The sequence below is a fragment of the Mercenaria mercenaria genome, chromosome 15, assembly GCF_021730395.1.
Source record: "Mercenaria mercenaria strain notata chromosome 15, MADL_Memer_1, whole genome shotgun sequence".
In the NCBI taxonomy this organism is placed as follows: Eukaryota; Metazoa; Mollusca; class Bivalvia; order Venerida; family Veneridae; genus Mercenaria; species Mercenaria mercenaria.
Genome location: NC_069375.1, coordinates 45107938 through 45133542, shown reverse-complemented (window position 1 = coordinate 45133542; position 25605 = coordinate 45107938). Strand labels below are relative to the sequence as shown.

Genomic DNA, 25605 nt, shown 5'->3' with positions numbered 1-25605 from the left:
TTATTTAATATCTTTCAGTTTTGTTTTCTCATTGTTTAAAAACTTTTCGAAAAAATAGAAATATACCTCTGAAAATGACAGAATCTTATAGTGGTTGTTGAAATAGCGATATTTCAAAGTTCAGCTCCACGGGCAGCTTCCGGCAAAATACATACTTTTGTGCGCAGTCGAACGTTGTGACCTCTGTGATTCTCCGCCATTTTTATCACTCTTAGTCACTATATGGCTGATTTAGCTTTATCGTATATGAAATATCTCAACATGAGCCGTGCCATGAGAAAACCAACATGGTGGCTTTGCGACCAGCATGGATGTGCGCAGTCGAACGTTGTGACCTCTGTGATTCTCCGCCATTTTTATCACTCTTAGTCACTATATGGCTGATTTAGCTTTATCGTATATGAAATATCTCAACATGAGCCGTGCCATGAGAAAACCAACATGGTGGCTTTGCTACCAGCATGGATCCAGACCAGCCTGCGCATCCGCGCAGTCTGGTCAGGATCCATGCTATTCGCTAACGGTTTCTCTAATTGCAATAGACTTTGAAAGCGAACAGCATGGATCCTGACCAGACTGCGCGGATGCAAAGCCACTATGTTGGTTTTCTCATGGCGCGGCTCACATCTTTTTTCCTGAAAATGGCAAAGACTTTCGCAACATTAAAAAAAGGTTCAATTCTGTTGTTATGCAACCCTTCCACTTTTAATGTTTCCTAACACATTTTTTTTTCATAAACCGATGATGTCACATATCAAAAAAGTTGTCTTTAATATCCATTGTATGTTTTCAGTTCACGGTAATTGGAGCGAATGGTATGACGCAGCCGGATGTTCTGTCACGTGTGGCACTGGTTCCCAGCTGAAGTATAGGTTCTGTAACAATCCAGCCAAAAGTCAGTATGGTGACGACTGCGTAGGAAACAACACTGAAGTGTTTGATTGTTTTCTTACGAACTGCCCTGGTAATTAGATGCTACTTTTGTCTATTAAACACTTCAGAACCAGGCTTTTAGGTTCATAAACTTGCATTTTAGAGACAGGGTTACTAGGGTAAAGTGAGCCTCTTTCACAATACAATTTATGTTTTTGAACGACAAAAAAGAAGTAATAATTAGTTCTTAATGCATGTTGGCTCTTTAAGGGCGTGTTCTCTCAAGCAAGTGTGTGCATTGTTTTAATTTGATTGCATTTATTTCTTAACAGTATCTCTTACATGAATATCAAATGCCGCCATTTTAGCATCGAAAAAAAAATAGGATTTCGACTTTACCCAGCTGAATACATATCTCCGTTTCAATATCCAAGGGCTAAAATTTCTCATAACTAGGTGAAACGTAGTTTTCAGTCATTGTTTATATTTATTTCTGTACAAATCACGTTCATTCCTAAAGGGGGACAACTATTTCAGAATATTCTAATTATTTATCATACGGGACAGTACGGTAGAACATATAATGGTCAAGTAGATTGTAGGCAAAGATGTTGTTTTTATGCCCTCGAAGGGAGGCATATAGTTTCTGAACCGTCTGTCCGTCTGTCGGTCTGTCGCAATTTTCGTGTCCGGTTCATATCTTTGTCATCCATGGATGGATTTTCAAATAACTTGGCATGAATGCGTACCACAGTAAGACGACGTGTCGCGCGCAAGACCCAGGTCCGTAGCTCTAAGGTCAAGGTCACACTTAGACGTTAAAGGTCATTTTTCATGATAATGCATTGATGGGCGTGTCCGGTCCATATCTTTGTCATCCATGGATGGATTTTCAAGTAACTACGCATAAATGTGTGGCACAGTAAGTCGACGTGTCGCGCGCAAGACCCAGGTCTGTAGCTCAAAGGCCAAGGTCACACTTAGACGTTAAAGGTCATATTTCATGATAGTGCGTTGATGGGCGTGTCCGGTCCATATCTTTGTCATTCATTCATGGATTTTAAAATTATTGGACATGAATGTGTACCACAGTAAGACGACGTGTCGCGCGCAAGACCCAGGTCCGTAGCTCAAAAGTCAAGGTCACACTTAGACGTTAAAGGTCATATTTCATGACAGTGCAATGATGGGCATGTCCGGTCCATATCTTTGTCATTCATGCATGGATTTTAAAATAACTACGCATGAATGTGTGGCACAGTAAGACGACGTGTCGCGCGCAAGACCCAGGTCCGTAGGTCAAAGGTCCTAAACTCTAACATCGGCCATAACTATTCATTCAAAGTGCTATTGGGGGCATGTGTCATCCTATGGAGACAGCTCTTGTTTAACCAAATATTTCTGTGTTTTGACGATAGGCCTACACCTCTAAACCTTTAGTAAAACTATGATGCAATCCATGCAATTTTACAAGTTACCTAAGTAACATTTACAGCTTGTGATCCACCGGAAGTTGAAGGTGTAGCCACGTGCAACATAACAGACGATGAATGTGAAGCCACGTGTCCCCCAGGATACGTAATGCCACGTGGACAGCAGCAACAAATGTTCCGGTGTGGCGAGTCGACTAATTACAACTGGATTCCAATGAACAGACTCCCTATTTGCGCAGGTAGTGACTGTTCATAAAGATCATTGTCACTTGGTTTCCCTCTCTTCCTGACCGTACTTTCTATATTCTACCTTTTAAAAACTTTACTTGATAGTGCTTTCATGTAGGCCCTTGATTAGAAGATATAGTGTTGTTCACGCTCAAGATGAATTGGGCACTTCCGGATGTTTTAGGTAACAAGTTCAGTTTAGACAGTGTCTTTGGGAAGGTAAATTTCGTATTCCAGAGTTTCAGAGAGAACGATGTCTTTATAAAAAAAGAACAAGTTTTATAACAGATATTGACAAGAATGCAAAGTCATTGATTGGCCTTATCCCCCAATAAAAAGAGGTATTCACGACTTACAGGGAATGGCAAGGTTATTTGCTAAATAAAAAATTCAGCAGTGTGTAAATGACGTCATAAACACACGAAATGGCTGCCCTGATGGTCAGTAATTTTCTTAAATTTCAAACTACCATATCTTTTTCAATAGTGTTCCGCATTTAAAAATTCTTTCAGCATTATAAAAGGCTTGAATATGGCTTTCGTGTGAAATAAACTCATTGTCAGGTTTTCCTTTTCCTTTAAAAATACGGCCCTAAAAACTTCCAAACGATAGCTAAGTTTCTGTTTTGTTCTGCTGATGTACAGCGGTTTCGCTTCTGTTTCAACGTTTGAGTTCCTTTTATGTATTCCTAAATGAAACTCAGCTTTAATAATTGTTGATACACTGAATCTAATCTAAATGTCCTGAAGTCAGAGGGATAGATATTCTCTCACTTAGCTTTTATATGAACAGAATTGCCGGGAAGCTGATTTTAATGTTAAATGCCACAAAATATGTGCACTTTATAATATCATCTTGTTTACATATAATGTAAATATAAGATATGAAACTATTTTTCGGTGTTCATGCGAAATGAATGACAGCATAGGATCGGCAAATTAAACATGAATCGCGATTCATGGATTTGCCAATCCTATTCGGTCATTCATTTCGCATGAAAACCGAAAAAAATCATTTCATTCCTTAACTAACTAAACAGTATGAAAACTGCAATCTTCTCACATTTGGCCATCACAGTGATTTTTCTAAAAGATCTATTCTTATCTTAAAATGTAAATGATATTTATGAAACGTTCTGTTGCAGAAACCAGAAAACCACAGGGTTACACTGCGACCTTAACCTTCATATTTATTACACCAGTGCCGTGTGAAAAAGTTGATGCAGTCAAAACCATATTGGAAAATGTGACGTCACATCAACGATGTGAAACTGAAAGTTCTTTTTGTGTTTCAAGTATTGAAATCACAGATTGTGCAAATGGAGGACAGAGACGAAAAAGGGCCACAGACACACAGCTGATCATTAATCTATTTATCCCATTAACAAGCAATGTGACTTTTGACCTTGCAGAGTACTTCCAGACGTCTAACAGTAAGTGTCACATACAAGATTGGTTTCACTTGATTTAAATCAATTATAGAAAGTGAGTTTTGTGCCCTCCACAAAAACTAGTGATCATAAAAATTTCAGTATACAGTATTTTCAAACTGCACAGAAAATTCTATTATCTGTTTTGCATTGTATCATTAGTCAATAAAACAGATGAAGTTTTTGATTGATTGATCAATTTATATTTCAAATGGTTCTCACTTAAGAAATATTATCGATTACCATTCAAACATTTACGTTCCATACCCCACAACTAGTCTAGGCGAACTGTCCAAAAATACGAGGTTCCATACCCCACAACTAGTCTAGGCGAACTGTCCAAAAATACGAGGTTGGATACCCCACAACTAGTCTTGGCGAACTGTCCAAAATACGAGGTTCCATACCCCACAACTAATCTAGGCGAACTGTCCAAAAATACGAGGTTCCATACCCCACAACTAGTCTAGGCGAACTGTTCAAAAATACGAGGTTCCATACCCCACAACTAGTCTAGGCGAACTGTTAAAAAATACGCGGTTTTTTATGTTGTTGTTGTTGTTGTTGTTGTTGTTTTGCTAGAGTTTCTAGTTCTATATTTTACGAACTTGTACTTTTTTAAATTTTATTATCAAGTCTTTCAAAATCCATTGGTATGCCTAACAATTTTATCATCAGTATTTTGGAAGCCATCTTGATTTCAAAATATTCGCTTCAGACTGTTATTTTCCTTTTTTTATCAGTTAAATTTCTCTTAAATACACTGTATGCATGTTATATGTAACGCAAATGCTTGTGTATGTTAATCAAGTTCAAGGGAAAATAGAAATCCATCCTACATCTTTAAGACAGAGTTTTTTTTATGTTTAAAGGAGATAAATCTCATTTCTCTTATTAACAGTTTGCTACTTTGACTTGAAAATGAACAAAATAAGTCTTTCAAAAAACGTCTATATCAACCATATTGAAACACAGAATGATACTATATTAAATCACAAACATTAATTAACCTTTCTACAACTAGAGTGACGTTAAATTTATCTTGCCTGTAACTGCTGTGACGGTTAATTTACCTTGCCTATAACTGCAGTGACAGTAAATTTATCTTGCCTGTAACTACAGTGACGGTTAATTTACCTTGACTGTTACTACAGTGATGGTTTATTTACCTTGCACAGAACTACAGTGACGGTTTATTTACCTTGCCTATAACTAGAGTGACGTTTAATTTATCTTGCTTGTAACTGCAGTGAAGGTTAATTTACCTTGCCTATAACTAGAGTGACGGTTAATTTATCTTGCCTGTAACTGCAGTGACGGTTAATTTACCTTGCCTTTAAATAGAGTGACGGTTAATTTATTTTGCCTGTAACTGCAATGACGGTTAATTTACCTTGCATATACTGCAGTGATAGTTAATTGACTTTGCCTTTCACTGAAGTGACAGTTAATTGACCTAGCCTATAACTAGAAAGCCGGTTAATTTACCTTGCCTATAACTGCAGTGACGGTTAATTTACCCTGAGTATAACTGCAGTTACAGTTAATTGACCTTGTCAATAACTGCAGTGAAGGTTAATTTACCTTAGTTATAAATGCAGTGACAGTTAATTTATCTTGCCTGTAATTGCAGTGACGGTTAATTTACCTTGCCTGTAAATACAGTGACGGTTTATTTATCTTGCACAAAACTGCGTAGACGGTTTATTTACCATGCCTATAACTAGAATGACGTTTAATTTATCTTGCCTGTAACTGCAATGACGGTTAATTTACCTTGCCTATAACTGCAGTGACGGTTAATTGACCTTGCCTTTCACTGCAGTAATGGTTAATTGACCTAGCCTTTAACTAGAAAGCCGGTTAATTTACCTTGCCTATAACTGCAGTGACTGTTAATTTATCTTGCCTATAACTGCAGTGACGGTTTATTAGTCCCCTACTGGTTGAAAACCAGTTTCGGGGACTATAGGAATGCGCTTTTCGTCATTCCGTCATTCTGTCATTCCGTCATTCCGTCATTCTGTCATTCCGTCCGTCCGCAATTTCGTGTCCGGTCCATAACTCTTTTATCCATAAAGGGATTTTAATATTACTTGGCACAAATGTTCCCCATGATGAGACGATGTGTCATGCGCAAAACCCGGACCCCTACCTTAAAGGTCAAGGTCACAATTGGAGGTCAAAGGTCAACAGGGCTTTTTTCCTGTCCGGTCCATAACTCTCCCATCCATGAAGGGATTTTAATATCACTTGGCACAATTGTACCTCATGATAAGATGATGTGTCATGCACAACTTTGAGACCCCTAGCTCAAAGGTCAAGGTCACACTTAGCAGTCAAATGTTAACATGGCATGAACAGGGTCTGTTTCGTTTCCGGTCCATAACTCTTTCATCCATGAAGGGATTTTAATATTACTTGGCACAAATGTTCCCCATGATGAGACGACGTGTCCTGCGCAAAACCTGCACCCTTAGCTCAAAGGTCAAGGTCACAATTTGAGGTCAAAGGTCAACAGGGCTTTTTTCCTGTCCGGTCCATAATTCTCCCATCTGTGAAGGGATTTTAATATCAGTTGGCACAATTGTACCTCGTAATAAGACGATGTGTCTTGCACAACTTTCAGAGCCCTAGCTCAAAGGTCAAGGTCACACTTAGCAGTCAAATGTTAACATGGCATTGAACAGGGTCTGTTTCCTGTCCAGTCCATAACTCTGTCATTCATTAAGGGATTTCAATATTACTTAGCACAGATGTTCCCCGTGATGAGACAACATGTCCTGCACAAATGCCGGAGCCCTTGCTCAAAGTTCAAGGTCACCATTGGGGGTCAAATGTCAATAGGGCTTTTTTCCTGTCCGGTCCATAACTCTGACATCCATGAAGGGATTTTGATATTACTTAGCACAAATGTGCCTTATGATGAGGCAACATGTCCTGCGCAAAATCGGGACCCCTATCTCAAAGGTCAAGGTCACAATTTGAGGCCAAAGGTCAATAGGGTTTTTTTCCTGTCCGGTCCAGAACTTTGTCATCCATCAAGGGATTACAATATTGCTTGGCATAAATGTTCCCCATGATGAGACGACGTGTCATGCGCAACACCTAGAACCCTAGCTTAAAGGTCAAGGTCACACTTTGAGATCAAAGGTCAATAGGATTTTTTTCCTGTCCGGTGTATAACTTTGTCATGCAAAACAGGATTTGAATATCAGTTGGCACAAACATTTCCCTGGATGAAACAAGATGTTGTGCGCAAAGCCCCGGCTTTAGGTCTAAGGTCAAGGTCATACTTAGAGGTTAAAGGTCAAATTCAAGAATGACTTTGTCCGGAGCATTTCTTCTTCATGCATGGAGGGATTTTGATGTAACTTGGCAGAAATGTTCACCACAATGAGGCACACTTTTTTTAGAATTATGTCCCTTTGTTGTTACTATAAATAGATTATATTGTAACTTTTTTATTACTGGCCATAGGGAAAAATTGAGACCACTTTTCTGTGGTACAACATGCACGGTACATCCAAATTTTAGGTGTATTTTGATCTATCTCTACTGGCAAAGAGTTTCTCGTGGACTTATATTTTATAGAATTTTTTTAGGGTTTATTTCACTTTGTTGTTACTATAAATATCTTTTATGATAACTTTTTGTATAATCGGCCAAAAAAAAAAATTCCAAATGAAAACAACTGAACGTTTTTATATATGCAAATTTTAATCCAAGTGCTTTGTTATATTTTATTGTATATATAGTACAATATTGTTCATACATCATTGACAGGTATCAGTTCATTATGTTATACTGCAGAAGAGAAAATTAGAGTAGGGGACTTTGTATTGCATGGCAATACTTCATTCACTTGTTTACCTTGACTATAACTGCAGTGACGGTTAATTGACCTTGTCTATAACTGCAGTGAAGGTTAATTTACATTGGTTATAACTGCAGTGACACTTAATTAACCTTGCCTGTAACTGCTGTGACGGTTAATTTACCTTGCCTATAAATGCAGTGACGGTTAATTCACCTTGCCTATAACTGCAGTGGCAGTTAATTTATGTTGCCTTTTACTGTAGTGATGGTTAATTTACCTTGCCTGTAACTACGGTGACGGTTTATTTACCTTGCACAAAACTGCAGTGACGGTTTATTTGCCTTGCCTATAACTAGAGTGACGTTTAGTTTATCTTGCCTGTAACTGCAATGACGGTTAATTTACCTTGCCTATAACTAGATTGACGGTTAATTTATCTTGCCTGTAACTGCAGTTACGGTTAATTTACCTTGCCTATAACTAGAGTGACGGTTAATTTATCTTGCCTGTAACAGCAATGACGGTTAATTTACCTTGCCTTTCACTGCAGTGACGGTAATTGACCTAGAAAGCTGGTAAATGTACCTTGCCTATAACTGCAGTGACGGTTAATTTATCTTGCCTTGCAGTGACAGAGAGTATTCTGGAAGCTGTGACGGCAATATCTGTACTGGAGCAAACTATTCAGGATATTCTGGACAGCCCTGGACGGTATACAGCGCAAGTAGATGGCGTAACATATACGATTGTTGAAAATTCGGTTGTTGTTATGACAACCATAAATTGTAATACTGGTGAGGTGGCTGTTGGAGCAGTCTGTGGTATGTAGCCCGTGATTGATAATAACAGTCTTAATTTTATTATCCAAACAATTCGAGCATTAATTATGCGTTTGTATTGCAATATCAAACAAAATAGAACATAACTTTGTTTAAATCATTTCACCATTTCATTTATCATAACCGGAAGTGATATAACATTACTTGAAGTCATCGATTTACTATAAACCTCTTACTATTAACGTTTTACCATGATCCTTATACTTTAACCTTTAACTATTAACCTCTTATCATAACAGCTGAATGTAAGAAAGGCACATACGCGGTGGACGGATGGTGTATATATTGCGACAGTGGAACTTACCAGGCGACATCCGGTCAAAGCTCGTGCATTGCGTGTCCGAATGGAGGGACCACAGCTAACGTTGGAGCTAGAAGTTCGGCTGAATGTGTATATAGTTGTAAGTCGTTCACTACATTTTTCTCGGTATATACTTTGATTAAAATTTAGGTTACCGTTACCACGGTTACATGTCGCATAGAACATTTTTTTCTGTACTGCGTACGACCATCATGTATCAAATTCTTATGAGGAAAAGTCTTTGTACTTTTAATTTCATCATAGAATATATTCGATCACATCATATAATAAGTTTGCCATAGCAACTAGAGTTTTATATGTAACTGTAAAATGAAGAATGTTCTCAATCTCCTTACGTTCCGTTATCACCGTACAAAGTTTGAGCAGAATGTCTTGCAGACTTGTCAATTTATCGCAGGATCAAGCCTGATTTTCCGAACGGATATCGACTGAGGGCAAACCTGTATAGGGGTCTCGATTAATATGTACAATGCATTTTATAAATGTGTATTTTTGTGATTTTTTTTTTAAATCATAAAATAATTTGAAATTTATTTTAGCATAATTCAATATTATCGCTATTATCAAAATTTCGATATGTCCTTACTCAAAACTGTAATGTCATTTTTGAGAAAAACAAGCATGGCGTTAGAAGACTTTTTTAATGTAATAGTATTTTTTGTATTACAGTGCCTCCAGAAGAACCCAAAGTTACGGATCTTACAAGTTTGTATTCCATTTTTTACACTTTTCTATTATCTTCTCTGTGCATCTTTTTTTATTTCAAACTCGATGTATAAATGTTAAAACACTGCAGGTTTCTGACTTAATTAAAAAGGGCCTATATTTGAGACAATATCAAACTTAAAGCTCTGTAAAACATGTTTACCACCTAAGAGAAGAATATGATATCTTATGAGTTAACTATACATTTCAGCAATAATCGTAATTGTTGTCGTGGTGGTTCTTGGACTGATCGTGGTTATCCTTCTCTCTATTATCGCCAGAAGGTTCTATCGAAAGTAAGTTCACTGTGCTTTTCTATTATCGCTACTAGGTTCTATTAAAGGTAAGTTAACTATGTGAGTGGTCATCTTGTTTTCTGTAATAGCTTGGGAGTTGTGTATAAGGCAAGTTCACTGTTACAGGGGTTATCTTGTTTTCTGAAATTGCTATAAGATTTTTGTCGTAGGTAAGTATACAGTCAGATAGTATTTACCCTGCTTTCTACAATCACTAGGAGGTTCTATCGAATATAGGTTGAGTGAGATGGTGATTTTAATATGTAAGCGGTTCTATCGAAGTTAAGTTTACTGTGATAGTGGGCATCCTGTTTCCAATAATCGCTTGGGAGATTCTATCGAAGGTAAGTTCGATGAGATAGTGGGTATTCTATTTTTTATAATCGCAAGGAGGTTCGATCGAAGGTACACTGTGATAGTGGTAATCTTGTTTTTTTCTATAATCTTCACTGTGATAGTGGTTATCTTGTTTTCTATAATTGCTATATGAGCCGTGCCATGAGAAAACCAACATAGTGGGTTTGCGACCAGCATGGATCCAGACCTGCCTGCGCATCCGCGCAGTCTGGTCCATGCTGTTCGCTAACAGTTTCTCCAATTCCAATAGGCTTTAAAAGCAAACAGCATGGATCCTGACCAGACTGCGCGGATGCGCAGGCTGGTCTGGATCCATGTTGGTCGCAAACCCACTATGTTGGTTTCTCATGGCACGGCTCATATAACGTTCTGACGAAGGTAAGTTCACTGTGTAGTGACTACCTTGTTTCCGATAATCGCTAGGTCTTAATTCTAGGTAAGCTATATCTGTTATTAATAGAAGCGCACTTGTAAAGTTCTTTAGCCTGCTGGCCGCAAGTGATTGTGCCTTTCCTACCAGTGCAGACCAAAATCAGCCTGCACTTGCAGGCTCATTTTGGTCTGTACTGTTGGCTATTGAAGTCAGTAATTTTTCAGTGAATACCCCTTTGCATAATAAGCCCAAATTGAATGATGAACCAGTCCATTTTAGAAATGAAGCGGGGTGAAGGTTAATAGACGAAAATAATTCTCAGCGTCATAATGAAATGTCCTTGGCATAGACATACAACTTTTACTTTAAATGTGTTTTGTACAGTTGGAAAGGAAATTATGTTGCGAACATAAACTTAGCAACTTCAAATAATTCATATTATAATTATTTCTTCAGCGCCAAGGACCGTGAAAAGTACGACATGGAGGCAGACCGAATCTCTTTATATACAGACTTCCCCGATATAGCGTACAACGTATATTTCAAACGCAGACAGGTGCTTGGCTTTGACGAAAAAGGCTATCCAGTCATTGGCAAAACCAAATTCCAAAATGGACCAGTCAAAAAACCAAAGGTAGGCAAAGTTCCCCCTGAAGAAGCCAAGACTTCAGCGATTTCAAACCAAGACCCAACAACCGATCAAGATGAGCATGAAGGGCCTTTTAACTACAATCCTTACGCATTGTGGGCAGAAGAAACGTTTGTCAATCCTTATGAATACCCACAGGAAGATACATTTGACTTCCCTAAAATAGAGCACGCAGTACGGTACCGTGTACCGGGACGTAAACATTTTCAGAATAGTTATCCATTATCTCAGTTCGGATATACTGATAGTGCGCATGGGCACTCCAGAAAGAATCTTCCGCTTCCGGTGAATATTCCTATACCGAAGAAATTACCACAGCTCATGTATAGAAAACCCGATACCATGTCTTTGGCAGATGTACTCAAGAGTCAGTTTGGATTTAAGAAAATGAAAAATGAAGAAGAAGAAGGTATACCATTTCCCTTTGTAAGTGAAGAAACCCCTGTCCCTCCTTTATCCCTCAAGAAAAAACCTGGAAAGAAAATTGTTACGAACGGAAAAGGGCGGAAATTGTCCACCGTCAGCACAAGCGTACGATCAACACGGTCTGATGGCGTCTCCCTACGTGCACATGGTAAATCCGCGCGGTCGGCTAAATTTAAAGCTAGTGCTCTTATGATATCAAAGCTTGCCAACAGATCACCACGCTCGGCCTCGGCAATATCTCCACGATCTCTCTCTACAGGTTCTCCTTCTCCTCGTCCTGCAACTACACTTGGTCGTTCTCCGAGAGAAATTGACGAAGATGCACCTCATCCGAAACCATCTAGATATGTAGTACCGAAAGAAGGGCCTTTACCAAAGCATTTACCTTTACCTCCAAAGTCGGCTCTAAAGGTAACGATTCCGGATGAACCAAGGCCAGACACAGGCATGACTACAGGTCGTAAATCTGTGACAATTAGAGAGGATGCAAATATAACACGGCCTTCAACGTCGGCGACTGATTTCCGGCCGTCAACAGCTGGTGCTTCCGGGTGGGCTCATCCGCGGCCAACATCAGACGCTGTGTCTGCTAGGGAAACGATTGTTGCTCCATACTCGGCAAAACCAAGGTCAGGCTTTAGGACAATATCGGAACAAACAATACCCCTACCGTCGGAGATCACAGAAGCGTATCGACCTTCGTCATCTTTCTACCGACCAGTCACGCCAGCAGAGCATCCTAAACCAACCCTACACGGCGGTGTAACTGTGAAGCGTTCGTCAGATCATGCAATGTTTTTCCCGCCGACCAATATATCTTTTGAGCAACAGCCGCCAATAGCGCATACAATCCGGCAAATGCAGCCACCGCCATTCTTGAACAAAGTGAAACCGAACGTGAAACCGGAAACACGTGTCAGAAGGAACTCTAGTTTAAAGCGAACGCGGTTCGACATGGGTGATAATTCGGATGATGTATCCACTAACGGATCGTTTTTCCTGACCGAATTACCAGAAGAGCTTTCAGCATCCAGGGCGTCTCTAGCCGGATCTATTTTATCAAGAACAAGTAAATCCTCCAAGAAACCGTCACCGCCACCGGATTATAGCTCTTCCGCGAGAGATAAACTTATCGAGACATCTTCAATGAGAAGTCAGTTCGATGAATAATAGTAAAATGTTCTCTTTACTTGACAATACTTTTATACTAATTACTAAGTTTCGCTTCTTGGATTATATTGGTTTATCAAGAAAAACAGAGAGTCAAGTAAAGTGTATGCTATTTTCTGTTCTAGATCAGAACTAGCAACATAGCTATCTCCCGAACTAAAGAGATGTGGCTAAAAATAGTCTTGCCCTATAGTCACTGAATAAACAGTGATTCGGCTGGTTCTTATTTTCGACAAAGGAATGGTAAAAGAATTCTAGATAGTCAAACATTCGTCTCCATAGTGTTAAATGATCGAAAAACATGACTGCAAGATTGTCTTTTTCATCGTAACAGGACATACTTTTTTTTCATTCGTTTTATACTGAACATTGAATACCTATCACTGAGATTAGTCTCTATCTGTAGATATAGATTTTAAAGGCCTTTTTATGGCGATTTTTATGACGTGTGTGTTGCACTAAGGTTCTCCCTTGTAGAAAATCCTCCTGACTGTAGCATATGTAACAGTCAGTTCTTTCGTGAAATTGTCTTACAATTCATTATAGTGATAATTTGATATTAGCTAGACTTATAAAGTCTGTTGGGATTAAATATTTCCCATATCATTTCAGAAAAAAATATATCAATAGGCCAATTTCAAAAAAAAAAATCCTGTTTTGGAAAGTTTTATGGCAGAGTGATTTACTTTTAATTGACTCGATTCATGCCAATGTAGGCATGAGGTAGCATATGATAGTAACACAAAATTAACGATTCTTCAAAAATTCCCGCCAGGGCCCTTTTTTATTTTGATAAAAAAAAAGATAGTTTTGCGAAATATGCAGTATTGTTGCTATTTCGTCACCTTAGTTCCAGAGTGTTTGAACAGGTCAAAAATTTGAGTGATTTATATATTCGTATGCTGGGATATAATATGGAATGTCAAAATTCTCCCTTAAAGTTCCTTAAGGCTTTAAATTTTGTGTTAAAAGCAAACGAAATAGTTGTTTATTATGCATATTTACATGTTCAGAAAAACACTATTTTGAACATTGCACAAGAACCTGTACAGTTAAACCCATAAAGGAAGGTAATCATGAACAATTGATTCGATAGTATTTTCTACTAAATTAACTTGTATTCAAAACGTTGGCAAATATTTGGGAAAACAATTATCGAAACTAGTATTATTTGGGAAAACAATAATCGAAACTAGTATTTAGTAAGATATAGACATATTTTTCATTCATAACAAAAACATGTGGGCAGTCACAATGTAAGCAAAGGCATTTTGGGCCTTTAATATTAAAGTTATAACATTGAATAAAAGTGTCTAAGTGTCCTAATGATATGCATAACTCAGAAATGTTAGAATTGAGCCGATGATTTGTTTGCGAAAAGACATCTCTTGATCCACCCCCCTTAATGTTAACAGTACTTGACGAAATCATGAAATTGATTAATTGCGTTACACTGAATTATTTGCAAAATCATTTGAGCCGCGCTATGAGAAAACCAACATAGTATGTTTGCGACCAGCATGGATCCAGACCGCATCCGCGCAGTCTGGTCAGGATCCATGCTGTTCGCTTTCAAAGCATATTGTAATTAGAGAAACCGTTAGCGAACAGCATGGATCCTGTCAAGACTGCGCGGATGCGCAGGCTGGTCTGGGTCCATGCTGGTCGCAAACGCACGCACTATGTTGGTTTTCTCATGGCGCGGCTCATTTACCATTTACATCTTTATATGAAACATTTGTAAATATCAAACGATATGAATTATTTATAAAGAATGTAAATATTTACTGAAAGTATTAAATATTATGTTTGTTTATTTAATTGTTATATTTTCCTTTTTATGACAATGAAAACTAAAAAGCGAGATTAAACCTGAGGTGAATTCAGGAAGTTAGTCAAAATTCTCATAGAATCAATGTCAACTTTGTGCGAGCTTTTTCTTCATGTTCATGCAGATAATTCTAAAAATTAAGAAGTATTCAAATTGCAAGCTTATTACTTCAAAAGATGGTCTTTTTACCTAACTTGCAACAGATTTGTTCTACGTTTACCTGCTATAGCTCTAATATAGGTTAGAGACCACCAACTGTTTTACCATGGACTTTCATGATAACATTATATAGCGTGTCCGGCCTGCCATAAATCGAAACCTAATCACATTGTCTTCGAGACCTATCTTACTTCCACCAAATAAGGGATGACAAACATAAGACTATTGACGATACTTTATTTGAGTAGTTTTCGCGTAAATGGTATAATTATAGGTTATTAACTGTGTATGTTCTGCAGCGGTAAAATCGCGCAATATTATCCGCGAAAGAACGAGTGCATATATCCACATACAAAGTTGATAACCTTTTTTATTACATACCCACTATCAAATAATTAATTTATGTCTAAATTATCGTTCTGTAACGAAAGACAGGTAAAATACGAAAATAATTTCTTCGAAAATGTAATAAACAAATCAAACTGACGCGCATTAATATTTTCCGCGAAAATGACGTCAACTTGTTGTCGCAACGTGCGTGTGGACGCCATGGACGTCACGCGATTCTTTCCATTACAACGTTAAGAAAACATTCCACGTTCGATATGAAAGCGTTCCACGTCAATATGGAAAAATATTGCACGATCGCGGTCCATTGAAACTCTATGAAAAATAATTTTAGGTATGTAATAACATCTTGTATACATTTTTGCATGGCGGGAGAAAACTGCTTCATGAAACATAACAGAAATAGTAAACAGTGTCAAAATATATAACAAAATACGGTAAACGCTGTAAAATTGTGAAAAAAAAATCACTTCTTTTACAAGTTTACAAGAGATTGTTCTATTCCCAGGTTTGTGATGTCCTTATTCCCAGTAAGTACCATGTTCTTTTTTTAAATTGGTGGTCTTTGACCTTTCCCTGTTGTGGGTGGACTGATTCCCTTTTTATATTTATCGGGTCGAGCAGAATGATACGGCCTAAAGCAGCTTTTCTTATTTTTAGGGCCGAGGCTGTGATTAGTCAATTTTTAAAAGGTGGTATTATTTCATATTAGTTCGACAGCTACCCTACCTTACAGCTATCTAGCCGAACTAATGAAGAGTGGACACTTCCCGTTACTTGGAAGGATCAAACTATAAATGGGATATTATTGTAACCATTCCATCTGCTCAGACTTAAAATAGTGCCATCTTAAGCTGATTCTGTAGGATGCACTTAACTAGCAACCCTCAGGTTCACTCAAGTTTCACTAAGCATGCAACTTTCCAGCCATGCTATAATTCTAAAGGGAAAATATATAAACAGGGTGGTTACTACCCTAGGTCCGTACACTGGGTATATCAAGTTTACTCTAAAGTTAGATCAATGAAATACCAAGTTGAGTAACAGTTTTCAAATTTATTTACAAAACCCTTAACAACAGTGATCAGACAAGTTAATACATCATGAAATAAAATGTGACAAGTAAAATCATGAATACTATGATGAGGCTTTGCTAAGAACTTGCGGGTTGTGACGGAAGAGGGCCGTCCGTAACCCATATACTATATAAGGGTTATGGCAGAATTGGGCTGTCTGTACCCTTTTAGATGTAGAAATTTATGTGATCCGCTGGGTTATGACAGAAAATGGCTGTCCGTAACCCACGGATTTGTGACAAACAAATATGCTAGTTGCTGACCAGTTGCTTCTTCTTCTTCTTCTTATTTAAGTTTAATAAGGGTCCATCCGCCCGTAAGGGCACAGTATAGCATGAAAGCTATGTGGAGTATAGACCCCCGGCATGTCACCAGGCATGCCGTTAAAGATACTTTTTGAAGCCAAAGTGGTGAGAATTTACCTCTACGCAATTTCCGTAGAGTATATGCCAAAGATAAGTAATTTTGATGCCGAAAATGAGTCACTGTCGCGGCCAATGAGACCTAAAAAAAAAAAAAAAAAAAAAAAAAAAAAGGCTGACCAGTTGCTTTGATTTCATTAATATTTATATAAACTTTCAGTAACAGTTAAACTGGTATGAAATTAGCATATTAACATATTCATAAGTAATAAATATTTTACTCATATCATAATCAGAATTCTTTCACGTTTTTAAAGAGAAATAAAATTGCTCTTAAAATAATTATTAATGTATTATTCTAACAAACTGTTCATTTGCTGTGAAGCAAATGTAATTAAATTTTCAGAATAAAAGGGAATTAATTCATGTGATATTACGGAATTAAGACTCGTATAATTTTAAACATTTACCATTTCATTTCAACTGTAACAACGCAGCTTAATTACATTTATGAAAACATCAAAGGTTGCTTGTTTCTGTCTGCGGATCACCGTGTTTTCACGTTATCGATAGTCCAAAAATTGGGTTCAATATGTTTTCCATTTCTTGCGTCCTTTTCTTCCTTTCGTCTGTTTGAAGAATGCAGGGATTGAACTTGTAATGCAATAGCACACGACAATCAGGCGTAAACAGTTCATCAGGAAGATATAACCACGGTGTTCTGCAGCCTCGTACGTCACGTCAACACCACCAAGATATCTCCGTAATGTCCGATATCCTCCAAAAACCAAGACGTCTGCGAAGAACACTTGTGACAAAACAACAATGATGTCACGAATTAGTGCCATGTTGAGTTTCTTCCACAAGACCGGTAAACAACAAGTACACCAAACGGTGTACACGAATAACAGCGTGAATGTGTCGCAAAACGTCTCCCATTTTTTCCACAATGAACCGGATATAATTAATGCAAATGCAGCGCTGAATAAAATCTTTTCCCACATTTTAGCAGTAACTGCTCTGTTGTATCCAGATATAACTCTCTCCATCTTTCACGATTAGTTTAAGTTTTACGTTCGTAAGGGTTACATGACTTCACATTCATTCGACTTCCTTTGTTTTGATACTAATGACGTCACTGACGTCGCAAAGCTAATCCGAAAATATCACGTAAATTTACCCGGAATCGAAAATAGGGCAATTCATTCAAGGACTAAATTTAGGTGGCCCGTGAAAATATTTTGTTTCTTCTGCTTTTAGCCAATTCATGCGAGTGATCTGTGAGTTCTTATTCAAAAGGATTTTGCCGTTTGTATATTCTATTCTAATATGACTAACAATGCTTTAATCATCACAACGATATTATGTTGACGTCATGTCAACGTGATATTTAGCGCCACGTACGCATCAAGAAATAGCGCTTTCAAATTTCATGAAATATTTTACTTAATAACATGTTTTAAACGAAATGTCAGATACCCAAAATGTAAAAATGGACCCTAAAACGTCTTAATTTTGATAATTTTTAGCAACTTTTTCAAAAAGTAGCTTACCGGTTCTAAAACTCTAGATAGTCATTGAAAATGTTGGCAAATATTTTAGAAAATAATCAAACTTTTTTATTCAACATCATATTATTGATGGTATGAAAGAGGCACTACAACCACAATTGTAATAAAAACCAGATTTGTAATAATTATAACAATTCTCGTTTTTATTACAGAAGTGGTTGCAAAGGTTCAACCACATTTGTAATAACCAGATTTATAATAAAAATCGCAAACTTTTTTTTGAGAGATGTGTTTTCCCACGTGATATTCAAGCTTATGCATGCGTTATTAAGCACGTGCAGGTCGAATTGAACTGTCCTGGGTCATTTAAGACTCCCAATTGTTTTACCAGAAATCCTTGTTCATGGATATATTTTACTTTAAAAAGTTATTTCATTTCTCGTTTTTATTACAAAAGTGGTTGCAAAGGTTCAACCACATTTGTAATAACCAGATTTGTAATAAAAATCGCAAACACTTTTTTCCGGGAGATGTGTTTTCCCACGTGATATTCAAGCTTATGCATGCGTTATTAAGCACGTGCAGGTCGAATTAGACTGTCCCGGGTCATTTAAGACTCCAATTGTTTTACCTGAAATCCTTGTTCATGGACATATTTTACTTTAAAAAATTATTACATTTCTCGTTTTTATTACAAAAGTGGTTGCAAAGGTTCAATCACATTTGTAATAACCAGATTTGTAATAAATATCGCAAGCACTTTTTTTCGGGAGATCTGTTTTCCAATGTGATATTCAAGCTTATGTTTGCGTTATTAAGCACGTGCAAGTCGAATTAGACTGTGGCGGGTCATTTAGGACTCCAAATGTTTTACCTGAAATCCTTGTTCATGGACATATTTTACTTTAAAAAATTATTACATTTCTCGTTTTTATTACAATAGTGGTTGCAAAGGTTCAACCACATTTGTAATAACCAGATTTGTAATAAAAATCGCAAACACTTGTTTTCGGGAGATATGTTTCCCACGTGATATTCAAGCTTATGCATGCGTTATTAAGCACGTGCAGGTCGAATTAGACTGTCCCGGGTCATTTAAGACTCCAATTGTTTTACCCGAAATCCTTGTTCATGGATATATTGTACTTTAAAAAAGTATTACATTTCTCGCCGGTTACTAGCTAGATAAAGATACTGTTGTATGATTTTAAATCATGACATTTTTATCATCATTATACAACATTATCATAATAATAATGGTAATAATAATAATCCTCATTCATCTTGGGCTGGTCCGTCTTAGGATCAATTGTAGAATTATTAAAATTGGCCCTAAAACTGTATAAACTAAATACTGTTGAAAAGCAGGCTCTCTGAATCCAACAAACAAATATAATATTCATTAAAAACCATTATACAGATTGCCAAAATTCGAGACGTTTGCAGTAATAGGTGTAATATGACCACTACAGATTGTCAATAAATGGTGGTTATTTATATCAAAGTATTTGGAAATCTGACTAAAGCGAGTTATGATTCGGGCACAAACATTATATATTACACAAAATAACAAAACAAATCTAAGTTCAAAGCTGTGACCTTGATCTTGGAGATAGCAACAAGGATCATGATCGCAACACACCTTTTATTCATGCTGGTTATTTGTACCAAATAATTTGAAATTTCTGACTATGCATGGGCAAGTTATACCAAGGACAAAAACTTATACATGTATATATAACTGCACGAACACACAAACTCCGCTGTTTCACGGCGGGATTATGATAAAAGAAGGCCTGTTAACTCATAGGCGGGCTCGATGAGGTGAGGGTAATTAGAAAATAAGGTGTATTTTCTTAGAATCTCATAGACATTATTTCGCAGCACAAGATCGGGCCGTCCTAGACTTAAGGTTGACAAGTAGTACATAATTTGTACCATGACATAGCAACTTCCTGTCTGTCAACCAACTTGAAACAGCTCGTTGTTATATTTTCTGGTCCTTTGGGATCATGGAGTCAATTCAACATATGTGTAATAGAGTTCCGCTTAAGCCGGTGCTAGGGGGCGTGAGAGGTGTTGCACATTTCATTACCTCTCATGAACAGACTCAATCAAACCGAGTCTGCTATTATTCTTCTTGGTTGCATTCCTTGCTCCCAAAGGATCTTTTTACAGATTTTATTGTCAACCTTAAGTCTAGGAGGACCCGATCCGTTTTTGTCCTTGGTATAACTTGCCCATGCATAGTCAGATTTCCAAATACTTTGGTACAAATAACCACCATTTATTGACAATCTGTAGTGGTCATATTACACCTATTACTGCAAACGTCTCGAATTTTGGCAATCTGTATAATGGTTTTGATGAATATTATATTTGTTTGTTGGATTCAGAGAGCCTGCTTTCAACAGTATTTAGGTAATACAGTTTAGGGCAATTAATCTTACCATTGATCCTAGAACGGACCAGCCCAAGATGATGAGGATTATTATTATTACTATTATTATTATGATAATGTTTATAATGATGATAAAAATGTCAATGATATTAAAATCAGTACAACAGTATCTTTATGCTAGTAACCGACGAGAAATGTAATACTTTTTTAAAGTACAATATATCCATGAACAAGGATTTCAGGTAAAACATTTGGAGTCTTAAATGACACAGGACAGTTTAATTCGACCTGCACGTGCTTAATAACGCATGCATTAGCTTGAAAATCACGTGGGAAAACACATCTCTCAAAAAACAATTTGCGATTTTTATTACAAATCTGGTTATTACAAATGTGGTTGAACCTTTGCAACCACTTTTGTAATAAAAACGAGAAATGTAATAATTTTCTAAAGTAAAATATGTCCATGAAAAAGGATTTCGGGTAAAACAATTGGAGTCTTAAATGACACAGGACAGTTTAATTCGACCTGCACGTGCTTAATAACGCATGCATTAGCTTGAAAATCACGTGGGAAAACACATCTCTCAAAAAACAATTTGCGATTTTTATTACAAATCTGGTTATTACAAATGTGGTTGAACCTTTGCAACCACTTTTGTAATAAAAACGAGAAATGTAATAATTTTCTAAAGTAAAATATGTCCATGAAAAAGGATTTCGGGTAAAACAATTGGAGTCTTAAATGACCCATGACAGTTTAATTCGACCTGCACGTGCTTAATAAAGCATGCCTAAGGTTGAATATCACGTGGGAAAACACATCTCCCGAAGAAAAGTGTTTGCGATTTTTATTACAAATCTGGTTATTACAAATGTGGTTGAACCCTTGCAACCACCTTTGTAATAAAAACGAGAAATGTAATAATTTTTTAAAGTAAAATATGTCCATGAACAAGGATTTCGGGTAAAACAATTGGAGTCTTAAATGACCAAGGACAGTTTAATTCGACCTGCACGTGCCTAATAACGCATGCCTAAGCTTGAATATCACGTGGGAAAACACATCTCCCGAAAAAAAGTGTTTGCGATTTTTATTACAAATCTGGTTATTACAAATGTGGTTGAACCTTTGCAACCACTTTTGTAATAAAAACGAGAAATGTAATAACTTTTTAAAGTAAAATATATCCATGAACAAGGATTTTGGGTAAAACAATTGGAGTCTTAAATGACACAGGACAGTTTAATTCGACCTGCACGTGCCTAATAACGCATTCCTAAGCTTGAATATCACGTGGGAAAACACATCTCCCGAAAAAAAGTGTTTGCGATTTTTATTACAAATCTGGTTATTACAAATGTGGTTGAACCTTTGCAGCCACTTTTGTAATAAAAGCGAGAAATGTAATAACTTTTTAAAGTAAAATATATTCATGAACAAGGATTTCGGGTAAAACAATTGGAGTCTTAAATGACCCAGGACAGTTTAATTCGACCTGCACGTGCCTAATAATGCATGCCTAAGCTTGAATATCACGTGGGAAAACACATCTCCCGAAAAAAAGTGTTTGCGATTTTTATTACAAATCTGGTTATTACAAATGTGGTTGAACCTTTGCAGCCACTTTCGTAATAAAAACGAGAAATGTAATAACTTTTTAAAGTAAAATATCCATGAACAAGGATTTCGGGTAAAACAATTGGAGTCTTAAATGACCCAGGACAGTTTAATTCGACCTGCACGTGCCTAATAACGTATGCCTAAGTTTGAATATCACGTGGGAAAACACATCCACCGAAAAAAAAAGTTTGCGTTTTTTATTACAATTCTGGTTATTACAAATGTGATTAAACCTTTGCAACCACTTTTGTAATAAAAACGAGAAATGTAATAATTTTCTAAAGTAAAATATGTCCATGAACAAGTATTTCAGGTAAAAATTTTTGGAGTGTGAAATGACCCAGGACAGTTCAATTCGACCTGCACGTTCTTAATAACGCACGCATAAGCTTGAATATCACGTGGGAAAACACATCTCCCGAAAAAATGAGTTTGAGATTTTTATAACAAATCTGGTTATTACAAATGTGGTTGAACCTTTGCAACCACTTTTGTAATAAAAACGAGAAATGTAATAATTTTCTAAAGTAAAATATGTCCATGAACAAGGATTTTGGGTAAAACATTTGGAGTCTTAAATGACCCATGACAGTTTAATTCGACCTGCACGTGCTTAATAACGCATGCCTAGGCTTGAATATCACGTGGGAAAACAGATCTCCCGAAAAAATGTGTTTACGATATTTATTACAAATCTGGTTATTACAAATGTGGTTGAACCTTTGCAACCACTTTTGTAATATAAACGAGAAATGTAATAACTTTTTAAAGTAAAAGATATCCATGAACAAGGATTTCAGGTAAAACAATTGGAGTCTTAAATGACCAAGGACAGTTTAATTCCACCTGCACGTGCCTAATAACGCATGCCTAAGCTTGAATATCACGTGGGAAAACACATCTCCCGACAAAAAGTGTTTGCGATTTTTATTACAAATCTGGTTATTACAAATGTGGTTGAACCTTTGCAACCACTTTTGTAATAAAAACGAGAAATGTAATAATTTTCTAAAGTAAAATATGTCCATGAACAAGGATTTCGGGTAAAACTTTTGGAGTCTTAAATGACCCAGGACAGTTCAATTCGACCTGCACGTGCTCAATAAAGCATGCATAAGCTTGAATATCACGTGGGAAAACACATCTCCCGAAAAAAAAAGTTTGCGATTTTTATTACAAATCTGGTTATTACAAATGTGGTTGAACCTTTGCAACCACTTTTGTAATAAAAACGAGAATTGTTATAATTATTACAAATCTGTTTTTTATTACAAATGTGGTTGTAACAAGGCACTAACATCCGAGTTCTAAGTCGGTGAAAGATAACGAGTTTTCCATACTTGCTCCGATAGGCATCGAATGCATTGTCACGCGTGAATTTCAAGTCAGGAAACTTAATGAGTTTTCCACATGTATTCAGAAAGGCAGAAAGTGCACTATCACGCTTCAGCGCTATTCCGGAAAGATAATGAGTTTGCCACATGGACTCAGAGATGCAGGAAGTGCACTTTCACGCCTGAGTGCCAAATGGAGAATTTAATGACTTTTTCATCCGGTATAAATTTACGCACGAATACCAAAAATCAACTATCAAAGACTTGTTCGATTTATGACCACCGCTATGAGCATACAATACCCTAAAAATAATTGCACCAACGTCGAAAGCTCATTCTAAAATTAGACTATGAGCTAATTTGAATGACCTCTTGTTAAAACAGATACATGGTCATTTACTTAGTGGACGCCGAGGGGTACACATCGTGGCTAAAAGGTAATCTTCAGTAAATCTTGCTTTTTTAAACATGTATTTATTTTAAACAATGCTTAATGTTTTAGTTTTAATGTGATAAATATTTCGATTTAAATTAATAATGTTCTTTGCTTTTTAATATAATCTGTTTTGATTAAAAACATGTATTTGTTCATTTATATATGGTTAAGTATAATTCATATTCTATTTGATTTTCTTGTAATATTTTGTTTTCATGTTATCTCCCCGTCTAGGGCTGAGCACCTGACCCTCAATGTGCGCGACCATGCCCTTGAGGGTGTGACCAAGGCAAGGTTGTGACCAGGTGTGGGTTCACAACTTCACATGTTTATAATAAATGTTCATGGAAAAGAATGAAAGAAGTTTAATGTAATTCTACCAATTGGTTGGTTTTTTATGTACAATCTGTAGATTTTTAAACAATTAAAGGGCAATAACTCTAAGGAAGATTGGCCAATTAAAAAAAATGACAGGCATCATCGAAGTATATTGGTTCATATTTTTTTCAAGTTCATGAAATTCTACCAGCTTGTTACTGAGAAATGGCTGCAAACGTGGATTTTTCATTAAATCAAGGGCAATAACTCTAAGGGAAATTGACCAATCAAAAAATAAACTTGACGGGCATCATCGCAGTTTGTTGATGCATGTTTATTTCAAGTTTTATGAAATTCTACCTTATAGTTACTGAGAAATGGCTGCGGACGGACACTTTTGGGCATTTTTCCATTAAATCAAGGGCAATAACTCTAAGGGAAATTGACCAATCAAAACAAAACCTGACGGGCATCATCACAGTTTGTTGGTTCATGTTTATTTTAAGTTTCATGAAATTCTACCCGCTAGTTACTGGGAAATGGCTGCGGACGTACGTGACGGACGGACAACGCCATTTCAATACCCACCTCCCGATTTCATCGGCGGGGGATAATAAATAGGACCTTCTTAAAAATTCTAAAGAACATACGCGACTATTTAAATATGAAAGGGGATTCACAAACACATACTCTCCATCTATTCAACGTTAAGTAGTTGTGAAGATACTTTTGAATATTATCATATTAATACCAAATTTATATAGCAACGATTCCTGCTAAACACGTTCAGTGATGCTTTACATACAAACAGACAGGTAGACAGACAATCAGCAACTTCTCACGGACGCAGAATTCATCCTCTACAAGTTATTTCTACACGCTAGTATACGTGATATCTAGTTTGACCAATGTGTGGGCAAAAATAACTGAAATATCAGATGAAAATCTTTTTTCCAGCAAAACCAGATTCCGAGGCTATAAAGCATAGTTCTGAGACCAGTCTAAGACTGCTACTTTGCCATTGGTCAGTTTCAGAAACGTCTCCAGAAACAGCCAAACAGTTGCCTTATCTCCAAACTAGGGATTATAACGAACGGTAACTAATAATCAATGTAATTGTAGCATAGTTACTAGATAAACTGTTCATTCCCCTGCTTCTTTCAGATCATGATGCGTCTTGACTAACAGTTGCGTCTATAATAGGCCTTTCCTGAATGAGTGAATGATTTGTAAATTCAGACTGGAATGAGGTTGCTTCTGGTACATCTGAAAATGGTTAGATTAC

At 36.8% G+C, this 25605-nt stretch overlaps 1 protein-coding gene across 1 annotated transcript in view; it reads left to right on the top strand.

Annotated features, from left to right (window-relative positions):
- The window catches only part of LOC123553574 (uncharacterized), a 31750-nt gene extending 17014 nt beyond the window's left edge, over positions 1-14736 (top strand). Inside the window, exons 21-28 of the mRNA XM_045343272.2 lie at positions 794-964; positions 2369-2545; positions 3679-3966; positions 8413-8604; positions 8862-9023; positions 9614-9649; positions 9861-9945; positions 11132-14736. Of these exons, the coding sequence (XP_045199207.2) occupies positions 794-964; positions 2369-2545; positions 3679-3966; positions 8413-8604; positions 8862-9023; positions 9614-9649; positions 9861-9945; positions 11132-12920 (2900 nt within the window). The 3' untranslated portion in view covers positions 12921-14736. The remainder of the gene's footprint in view (positions 1-793; positions 965-2368; positions 2546-3678; positions 3967-8412; positions 8605-8861; positions 9024-9613; positions 9650-9860; positions 9946-11131) is intronic.
- The last annotated feature ends 10869 nt before the right edge of the window (positions 14737-25605 follow it).